The following is an 11,414-nucleotide window of genomic DNA, read 5'->3' on the forward strand; positions in this document are numbered from 1 at the left end:
AAAATCCTCATGTTCGCTCAGCTGACATCGTCTTCTTTCTTCTTCTTTCAGGACCTGCAAAAGGACCTTTGATTAAGTCAGCGCAGGTCCTGCTGAATGAAGATAGAAGATCCTTCTATCTTCATTCAGCAGGACCTGCACTGATGTCACCGCGCTCACCACGTGGTGACCTCGATTACGTCAAAGGTCCTTTTGCAGGTCCTGAAAGAAGAAGAAAGAAGACGATGCCGGCTGCGCGATCAAGTGGATGAGGTGAGTAAATTAATATTAATTTTTTTAACCCCTCAAGCCACATTTTAGTAAGCATTCTGTATTAAGAATCCTATTATTTTCCCTTATAACCATGTTATAAGGGAAAATAGTACAGTGATTAGACTTTAATGGGGTTGCTCATCCCTATCATCTGCTAGCAACCATGCGTGAACATCACACCGCATCTGCACTTGCTTGCGATTTTTCACGCAGCCCCATTCATTTCTATAGAGCCGACGTTGCGTAAAAAACACAGAATATAGAACATGCTGCGATTTTCACGCAAAGCACAAGTGATGCGTGAAAATCAAAGCTCATCTGAATGGGTCCAGATTCAGTGCGGGTGCAATGCGTTCATCTCACACATTGCACCCGCGCGGAAAACTCGCCCGTGTGAAAGGGGTCTTAGAAAGAGGAAAAATAAACTTTACCTACCTCTTCCAGCACAGAAACTCTTGCGATTCCCCCCAGGTCATTCCTTATTTGCATGTGACTGCTGTAGCCATTGTAAGCCGTAACTGGAAGGACTGCCGGGCTTCTGTGCTGGATCGGGGGGGGGGGGGCATGAAATGGTGAGTAGAGTTTATTTTTTTTTGTTTTCTACCCTTTGGACCTTTTATTAGTTTCTCACAACCCTCTTTAAGTGACCCTGTTTCTGTGATGTATAAACCAGAAGTTTCCCTAATATTTAGTTGTCTTTTCCCACAGATACCTCAGATCCCTTAGAAATGAGTCCAGTCCAGGAGAAAATTATCCTCAATGAACATGGTAAGCCCCTCAGTAACTGTGTCTGGCTAACAGGCTAGGGCTTTCGATTTTCCGATCCCAGTTATAATAAGGGCAAACATACAGAATATCTAGTGCTTGCAGCGCTTTAGGGGATATTTGCAATGTGCAACACATGGTCATAGCCTCAGGAATACTTTGATATCACTTTAAGTAGGGGCTGTGTGGTTTAAAGAGTATCAGTCAGTATGATCAACCCTAGTAAACCAAGAATACTGCCTGGTAGGGTTGATCATGCTGAGTGCAATTGCAACAATCCCTTCCTCCAGACAACCGACTATGATTTTACAATGCAGCCCTCTATTTTCTCAAACATGTAGTAGAGTTAGTAAATAGATATCTACCCATACTTTACGAGGACACGAAATCGCAACACATAACTGTGTCCTTCTCCCATACCATGTAGATTGTAAGCCCTCACGGGCAGGGCCCTCTCTCCTTCTGTACCAGTTTGTAACTCGTCTTGTTTATGATTAGTGCAATTGTCTGTATTATGTATGTGCACCGCTTATCATATGTACAGCGCTATGGAATGAATGGCGCTTTAATAATAAATAATAATTATACTATCACAAGGGTGTAGAATAGTTTATAGGAAACCACCGACATTAAAACAGATACTGGCACCAAGTCAGTGGAGAACAATAGCGAGTAATACCACATGGTTGGAACAAAACCCATGTAGAACACGTACATTCAGACAAGCAATTTCGAACTTGGAGAGAACAAAAACATTCTCCATAAAAAATGACATCAACTGCAATACAGAGGGGGCAATTAATATGATCTCATGCACATCCTGTCACACGTTATATAGTGTAAGGCAGGCATGCTCAACCTGCGGCCCTCCAGCTGTTGCAAAACTACAACTCCCATCATTCCCGGACAGCCTACAGAAGGGCATGGTGGGAATTGTAGTTTTACAACAGCTGGAGGGCCGCAGGTTGAGCATCCCTGGTGTAAGGGATTGCTCTCTCAGGCAGGGCGGCGGTGACAGATTTTCTTGCAGACCACATGGTTAAAGTCCAAATGATGCTTTATTTTTTTGACAATACCGGTAAACCCCAGTTATAACTCACTGGGTAAGGTGAAGGTCCCGCACCACAAAACATAAACCAAACCAAAATAAACACCTGCCTATCTGGTCTCTGGCTAATACAGTGAAGATCCTAGCTCACCTATTGAACACAGATCACACAGAGAATTCGGCTTCTCTAGCCAGCAGGGCAGCCAGCTTCCCAGACTTTCTCCAGGCATCACTCTCCCCAACTGACAGCCTGGACTGTGCTTTATTTTCCCTTTAAAGAGGACCTTTCACTCGTATACAAACTAAAAACTAACTATACCTGTGGGCAGACTGGCTATGAGCTGTGCGCTGCGATTGGCCAGTGCTGCAGCAAGGGACACGCCTCCTACAAAAAATCAGTCCAGTACAACAGACTGAGCTGAGACACCGGAGCCTATACCGGGCGAACGGAGCGGCGCCCAGGCATACTAGTAAGTGCAGGGGGACCCCTGGGCGCCGCTCTGCCCACAGGTATAGTTAGTTTTTAGTTTGTATACGAGTGAAAGGTCCTCTTTAACTATCCCAGCTGGCTTCAGCGGGGAATCCCTCAGGCTAGGGGGAAAACCTGCCCCAGAATGGGGTGGACTCGGGAGGTCCCTCTACCAAGCCTACCCTCCCCAGTCCAAAAAAATCCAGCCCATAAACTTAAGGCCTCTTTCACACGGGCGAGTTTTCCACGCGGGTGCAATGCGTGAGGTGAACGCATATCACCCACACTGAATCCGGACCCATTCATTTCTATGGGGCTGTGCATATGAGCGGTGATTTTCATCATTTGTGCTTTGCGTGAAAATCGCAGCATGCTCTATTTTTAGCGATTTTCACACATGGTTGCTAGGAGATGATCGGGATGGGGACCCGATCATTATTATTTTCCCTTATAACATGGTTATAAGGGAAAATAATAGCATTCTTATTACAGAATGCTTAGTAAAATAGGGATGGAGGAGTTAATAAAAAATAATTAAACTCACCTCATCCACTTGTTCACGCAGCCCAGCTTCTCTTCTGTCTTCTTCTTTGATGACTTAGGAGGAAAAGGACCTTTGGTGACGTCACTGCGCTCATTACATGGTGATGGACCATGTGATGAGCGCAGTGACGTCACCAAAGGTCCTTTTCCTCCCAGGTCATCAAAGAAGAAGAAAGAAAAGAAGCCGGGCTGCGCGAATAAGTGGATGAGGTGAGTTTAATTTTTTTTAATATTTTTTTTTAACCCCCTCCAGCCCTATTTTACTAAGCATTCTGTATTCAGAATGCTATTATTTTCCCTTATAACCATGTTATAAGGGAAAATAATAAAATCTACACAACGCCGATCCCAAACCTGAACTTCTGTGAAGAAGTCTGGGTTCGGGACTGGGTACCAAACAAGCATTAAAACACTTTGCACTTGCGGGAAAAAATTGTGTATTTTCCCGCAACACACCCGCATCTTTTCCCGCACGTCTCGCGCAACGCCCGTGTGAAAGAGGCCTTAACAAAACTCTCTCGGCAACCTACACATTGCTGAGACCATTTTAACTTTCTGGATGGGTGGGATATATACGCCCCTTCCAGGACTTTACCATACACATTTCTGTTCACCTTACTACAATAGGTACCACCAAACGTAAACTAAAAAAAAAATTTGGAACACGTATATGACATAACAAGTAAAAAAAAAAAAAGAATAAAAGTGAGAATCGCAACGTCTCTGGCGCCTCGAGACATTTTCTAGAGAAACATAATGGCAATATAGATTGTATGGAAATTATGGGCATAGAAAAAGTCAGATTAGGGAAAAGAGGAGGAGGTATATAAAGGCTACTACTGGAAAGAGAAGCATTTTGGATGTTTACTCTGAACACTACTTTTCCCTTAGGCATGAATTATTACACTGATTTATTTTTGCATTGCTAAGGAATAACTAATCTAGAAATGTAATATTTTGCACAACAAGAGGAGGAAAGGAGAAAATGTTTATTTTATTTTTCCCAATCATTTATACCAGAGATTAAAACTCCCCCATGTACAAGCTTAATATTGGCATAGTTCAGTCATTTTTATAAATTTCTTATTTTATATTGTTATTGGTGAATATTCTTGTATGCCATTATCGGGCAGACCACATGTGCTATGTGAATAGAACTTAGTACAACAGGATCTATGACTGCCTTGCACATGTGTAGGGATGTGAAAGTTCAGCTTCCCCCCCCCCCCCACCTTGATTTTTACATAGGAGAGCACATATATTCTAACCTTATTGCACGATTTGTTACTCTGACTAAGACCGTACCGGTCGAAACGCACCAGAGAAAGATGGATCATTATGCTGTAATTGATTTTTAAAAGACGAAATAAAAGAATTCTGGATTTTACCCGCTGGATCCTTTTTCTTCATTTTTGCTGGTTACTTAGTGCTCCAGACACCTGTACTTTTATTTTAGATTTTGTACTTTTATAAAGTACTTTTATTTTTATGCTACTTAGGTGTTTGGACTCTTAGCCATTTGGAGCCCTGTATCATCTCAGCCTTTCCACCTTGGGTACTTCCACTGATTGAGAGGGCAGGCCTTGAAATCTCACGCATGTGCCAGTGAGAGTTCAGTCGGCATATGCGCATAGAGCTCAGGAGCAGGGAATGGCAAATGAGATTTATTGTGCATGCGCCAACTGTACCGTCACCGGCACATGTGCAATATATTAGGGCCAGATGTCGGAGCAGTGAGGAGGCCTGGCCCTGGCAATCAGCGGGTGAGAGTGGCTAAGGTGGAAAGGTGGAGGTGAGGTGGTGCTCCAAGGTGCTAGGCCTGCTCCACATACCTCACACCTCAAAGAACTCCTGACTTACCAGGGTTTGTAATGCTGACATGCTCTTTAACCAGGCCATATACCGGTACATTGTGTATGGGGTCCTCCTGCCTCTACCCCAATAACAGGTGTCCGGGAAGGTAAGGATTGGGCATTTGAATTTAAATTTTTCTGATCCCTTTATTCGCAGATGTATGGCCAGCCTTAGCAACATTAAAGAAATATTAAGGGTATGTTCACACACCAAATTCAGAAAACATTATAATAAAAATCAGCGCGGAATCCATCCTGATTTTCTGCATGGTTTTGGGATGTTTTTTTCAGCTTCCCATTCATTTCAATGGGAAAATCAGTGCAGATTCCATAGCAAGATAGAGCATGCTGCTTCTTTTTTCAATGTCGTTTTTTTTCAGCATGGGAAAAAAGCAAGTTCTGCCTCCCATTCAAGTGGATGGGAGAATTTTTAGAGGCATTTTTGGAGCAGATTCTGTACGGAAAACTTGGGAAAAACAGCGCTGAAAGTTGTACGAACGGGCCCTAATCTAGATGCTTTCTTCACTACTGAGATTTCGGTCATTTCAGTCTAAGCTGAGGATGGGGCCTTGGCATCCCTCTTTCTTAGTGATGGTTGGGGTCCCAAAAAATGGACCTCAATGTATCACACTCTTGTGAATTGTGATCCATCTAATTTGATGTATTCTCATGCATGTCTTCCATTCACAGGGCCGGTCTTCTTCCTGGCATGCTTTAGTGTCGCAGCAGGACTGGCATTTTTAATGTATTACAATAACTCAGGTAAGAGTCTGTAGGAGACCACCGCTATAAGATTGTGTAAGATTCTCCAACATATAGGGGCACATATATTAAGCCACTGTGAAAGGTGCACCACAATGATCTGCAACTGACAACACTGGCTAATCCCTACAGCTGGTGTTAAGAGCTGAGACTTTAGCCAATGTATTCCAGTCAGGAACACATCGGAGCCCTTTTGCAACACCGTCAAGGTATCTCAGCGTGGCATGGGTTCCTACCACCAAGCTACCTACGGTGTGTGAACAACGGTCTGAGAGGTGCTAAGATACAACTTACAGCCAAGCTCCCACATACCTCCATAGTGAGATCACTCAGCCAGTGGGAGAGATAAGGCTGCGAGCCTCACCTATACCAGGTCATGTGACACAGGCTACCAGGTGCAACAGAATGCTACCAGCGGTACGCAATGGCACATGCCAAACATGTCAAGAAAAATAACACATGGCCACTTTATTTCAGTTATTTTTCTTGATATGTTTAGAATGTGCTCACTATGGAGGTATGTCCGAGCTTGGCTGTAAGTTGTATCTTAGCACCTCTCAGACCGTTGTTCACACCCCGTAGGTAGCTTGGTGGTAGGAACCCATGCCACGCTGAGATACCTTGACAGTGGTGCAAAAAGTCTCTGATGTGTTCCTGACTGGAATACATTGGCTAAAGTCTCAGCTCTTAACATCAGCTTGAGGGATCAGCCAGTGTTGTCAGTTGCAGATCATTGTGGTGCACCTTTCACAGTGATTTATGTATTTTTATATTTGCATCCACACACTATCCCATCTTGTGTAGGATGCCATTGTGGTGCATGTGGTCCGCTGCCGACATCCTCCATCGTATGCATTTTTGCTGGGGATTGCCGTTAGCAACGGATCACATGTGGAGGAATGGCTACCCTGGTTATAAACACTCCACAGTGTTTGGGGTTTTTGAGCATTTCCTCCTATGGCCACTTTGTTTCAGTTATTTTACGACCAGCGTTTTAGACGCCAGTCTTAATAAGGCCCTATGCTGGTGGTGGGTCCGCCGTAGTTATGAACTTCGGCCCATACACCGCCACTTCTAAATGTAAGACCGCTTCCCTTTACACAGGCCAAGGATAAAATAATCTGGCGGTGTAAAGGTTCCGCTGATTACCCCATGAACAAACGAAACGCTCGTTCATTGGTTAATGTGCTTGTTTGTGCTGGCGCCTGTCTAAACAGCAATCTGCTGCCGGCAAACAACAAGTCTGTATGGGGCTGAGCGATGGCATTAACGATCACTACATGTAAATGCCGTGGTCTCCTCCACTGACGAGCAGGCGATCGCCTGGCAGGAACGCTTCCCTTCCGACAATCGCCTGCTGACTAGTCCCATCTAAAAGGACCTTAAGATTGGAGCATGTTGAATTGTGTTTGCTTTTACTTTTGTAGTTTCAGCCATGGTGATCGCACCTGCCCATTTACTTCATTTTGCAGGAGGTGCTTACAAACTTTTGTCTATCCTCAGAATAGGTCATCAAAACCTGATCAGTAGGGGTACGACACCTGCCACCCCCGCCAATAAGCTGTTTAAAGAGGCCACGGCACTCAGGTGACCAACGTGGCTTCTTCGCAGCTCACCAAGCACAGCTCTGTCCATTGTACAGCGGCTATGCTTGCTATTGCAGCCTAGGCCCATTCACTTGAATAAGACTGAGCCGTGCTTAGGCCGTTGGGCTAGTAAGAGCGCTGCAGCCTCTTCAAACAGTTGATCATCTGGGGTTCTGAGTGTCAGACCCCCAGTGACCAGATATAGATGACCTATCCAGAAGATAGGTCCGTACATTGGTTCATACTTCAGAACGACGCACCGTTAGTAGTGACTGGGACAAAGCTGCAGAACCCCGCACCTCCTTTTTGTGTACATGTAATTCCTGCCGTGGATCTCTTCTGTTTGACAATTCATGTTTTCTTGCAGAGGTGAAGTCACCCGGCTCAGCCAGAAAAGTATTTGGATTTTCAGCCATTGGATTTGGCCGACACATCAGAAATATCTTAATATCTTTCCTGGAGGACACAGCGTTGAATTAGTGAAAAGCTTGGACCCCAAGTGACAACGTACTTGAAGCAATCTGCCGTGCACTAGTCTTCTATAGACCTTTACCAAAGATTAAGAATCTTATTTGTCCATTGTCCAAGTAAAGAAAAGGCGAATATATTAAAGGGGTCGTTCACCTTTGTAGGGCTTTTTTACGGGGCCCACAGTGGTTATACCGGATCCCTGCTGCTGGGTTCGGCTGCATTGTTGGCTCTGCAGGTCTCCCCGCATCAACATCTGGTTTGACGCCGGTCACATGAGCCCTGCAGCCGATGACTGGCCTCAGCAGTCACTAGGACACATGCCGCATGGGTGACATGTCACCGCTGCAGCAGTCACATGACCAATGTCAAATAGGGTGTGGACGTATACCTGTGGCCTCCAAAGCTGGCGCAATAGCGACGTTGCCAGAATTCAGAAGCAGGAATCGGGTAAGTATGATTACGGCCGCAGGTCTGGCCATGCTGTGGGGTCTGTAGAAAAGCTCTACAAAGGTGAACAAGCCCTTTAAGTGGTCATGCACACGAGCGTGTGTGCGGCCCGTTCCCATATTGCAGCAAACAGCGGGTCCGCAATTGACTTGAATGGGTCCGCATCCACCAGACCAAAGATGGGACTTCATCTATCTTTTGTGGTGCAGAGGCACGGATTGGAAACCCATGGAAGCACTACAAAGCGTTTCTGTGGGATTTTGGTCTGTGCCTCCGCACCACAAAAAAATAGAACATGTCCTATTTTTTTTGTGGTGTGGACTGTCTCTTGCGGATCGTGGACCCACTCAAGTCAACGGGTCCGCATATGCAAACGTGTGAACGAGCCCTAAGGAAGAGTTGTATTTTGTATGGAATTTTCCAAAAATGTTGCCGTCCAAAGTTTATTTATTGAGGACCAAAGACTGTTATTTAGTAGATCTTCTCTCCATACATGAACCGTTACTGAAGAAAACACCAAAGTGCTTAAAATGGGTCAAGTTCTTTTATTTGTATGTAGTTAGAAGGTTTTTCCTTTAGTTTTAGAAAATTGTTTTATGATTTATTCTTGTGAAACGGCCGTCATTTGCCGCTCCTTGTCTGAAATATTCTGAGTTATTCATGTCTGTCTATTGCATGTTTGATGCTTTACATCTGTGTTTCATCTCCTAAGTATTTTAATCTCTATTTTCTTGAGGGTTATTGTTTTCTTTTGTTACTGCTTTTAGGGCTGCACCAAATGGACAACGGGCAATAGGATATAGCCCTTAAAGCAGGCATCCTCAGACTGCGGCCCTCCAGCTGTTGCAAAACTACAACTCCCAGCATGCCCGAACAGCCTACAGGTATTGACCTACAGCAGGGCATTGTGGGAGTTGTAGTTTTACAACAGCTGGAGGGCCGCAGTTTGAGGATGCCTGCCTTAAAGTGACCACTACCAATATTAAAGGGGGTTCTCTGAGTTATATAAAAATTCAAACATCCACTGTGCATGTGATCAAAATACCAAAAGAAGTGATGCTTACCCCTTTTCTCCCCACCACTTCAGCGCTGCGCTCCGGTCCTCCCCCACCACTGACGCCATGTTATGGGCTGTTACGGCCCATGCTCACAGGTCACGGTGCAGCCAATCTCTAATATCAGGGGTACACCCGACATCACTGCTGCAACCAGGAAAACCATCAGGAGGACCGGAGCGCAGCTCTGGAAGCTGCAGAGGACAAAAGGGGAAAGTATCAATTCCTTTGTTACTTTAGCACATGTGCAGGGGCTGCCCAAGTTTTGATTTGAAGGGGCCATCCTATGAACAATATTCTACATTTTCCAAACCAGCACCTGGATCTAAATACTTTTGTAATTGCATGTAATTAAAAATGTTGTATAGCCAGTCAGGTTCTTCACTGAAATCGATCTGTACAGCACCACCCGCTGTTTGCCCTTTTTTTTTTTTTCTCTGTCCAGCTCACTGACGTTGTTGATCCCCATCCCTTCACTGCAGCAGAAAGTGCACGCTCCATGAGCTGCAGGTTTCAAATAAATCTAGCAGAGAAATTGCAGCAATGAATGGGGAGATCTCTGGATCTATGTGAGGCACAGAGATGGTTCTAAGTTTGTTATAAAGAGATTGTCATGTACTGTATGATGTCTGATTAGCATTTTTTACATTACTCATGGGATAACCCCTTTAAAGGGAACCTGTCACCGGGATTTTGTGTATAGAGCTGAGGACATGGGTCGCTAGATGGCCGGTAGCACATCCGCAATACCCAGTCCCCATAGCTCTATGTGCTTTTATTGCATTAAAAAACTATTTGATACATATGCAAATTAACCTGAGATGAGTCCTGTGTCTGACTCATCTCACATACAGGACTCATCTCAGGTTAATTTGCATATGTATCAAATAGGTTTTTTTTACACAATAAAAGCACACAGAGCTATGGGGACTGGGTATTGCGGGTGTGCTAGCGGCCATCTAGCAACCCATGTCCTCAGGTCTATACCCAAAATCCAGGTCACAGGTTCCCTTTAACTCAGGTTTCTTCAAGCCCCATTCAGACATTGTTGCAAAAAATCTGGTGTGTGTGAATATAGTCCAACAGTTTTTGTTATTCACTTTAAGAGAAAGGCTACTCAGCAACTTAAAGGGGTATTCCAGCTGTGACAAGTTATCATCTAGCCAAGGGATAGTATTATTTATTTTAAAGCGCCATTAATTCCATGGCGCTGTACATCCAGACTGGGTTACACAAATATAAAAATACAATAAACAAGGAACTATTAACAGACTGATATAGAGGGGTAGAGCACCCTAGGGGACAACTATTAGATCTGTGGGGTCCTACTGCTGGGACCCGTCAAGGCCTCCCAAAATAAATGGCTGGCATGCGCAATGCCTCTCCATTTATCTATACATGAGTTCTCCCATACAGATGAATAGAGCAGCAGTGTGCATGCCACTCATTTCATAGGGTCCCTATTCCTGTGACCATTGGGGGCTCCCAGCAGTATGACCCTCTCCAATCTAATCCTGTAGATAGGGGTAAACATGCCACTACTGGAATACCCCTTTAAATCCTATTATTTCCTCTGACCAATGTGCAGTGGACAGAGTTTGTAACTGCAGCATTGCTCCCATTCACTTCAGTGGGGACAGTGCTGCAGAAACTAGGTTCATCCACTACACAATGGGTGGGGCTGTGTTGTTCCGATGCCTGACCTACTGCAGATCAGCTAGTCGGAGGGGCTGTGTGGTGAAGGACTCTGATCAGATATTGATGGCCTATCCTTTATAATAAGCAATCCATAGTAAAATCACAGAAAACCCCTTTATAGTGGCGCCACCTTATTATTTTTATAATAATGCAAAATAAAGGTGCAAACCATTCAACCCCCTTTCCTTTGATGGTTTGCACATCCTTTTCAGGTACATTATTTGTGTGTCTTGATATTGGCAGTGGTGCCAGCTTGCAGCTCGGTGAATCTAAAAGACCCTTACGATTCTTGTACAGGACTGGATAAGCATGACTGCCTTCCTTCCAAAACAGCACCACACCGGTCCATGGGTTTTTTCCGCGCGGGTGCAATGCGTTTTGATGCGTTTTTCACGCTCGTGATAAAAAACGGAAGGTTTACAAACAACATCTCTTAGCAACCATCAGTGAAAAACGCATCGCACT

The 11,414-nt window shown here is 44.6% G+C and overlaps 1 protein-coding gene across 2 annotated transcripts in view; it reads left to right on the forward strand.

Moving 5' to 3' along the window:
* The window catches only part of CARD19 (caspase recruitment domain family member 19), a 39,904-nt gene extending 30,014 nt beyond the window's left edge, over positions 1 to 9,890 (forward strand). For both annotated transcript variants that reach the window (XM_044300851.1, XM_044300850.1), the window contains exons 4-6: positions 961 to 1,020; positions 5,621 to 5,692; positions 7,646 to 9,890. In XM_044300851.1, the coding sequence (XP_044156786.1) occupies positions 961 to 1,020; positions 5,621 to 5,692; positions 7,646 to 7,758 (245 nt within the window). In that variant the 3' untranslated portion in view covers positions 7,759 to 9,890. The remainder of the gene's footprint in view (positions 1 to 960; positions 1,021 to 5,620; positions 5,693 to 7,645) is intronic.
* The last annotated feature ends 1,524 nt before the right edge of the window (positions 9,891 to 11,414 follow it).

Source organism: Bufo gargarizans, chromosome 7, assembly GCF_014858855.1.
Source record: "Bufo gargarizans isolate SCDJY-AF-19 chromosome 7, ASM1485885v1, whole genome shotgun sequence".
Classification (NCBI taxonomy): Eukaryota; Metazoa; Chordata; class Amphibia; order Anura; family Bufonidae; genus Bufo; species Bufo gargarizans.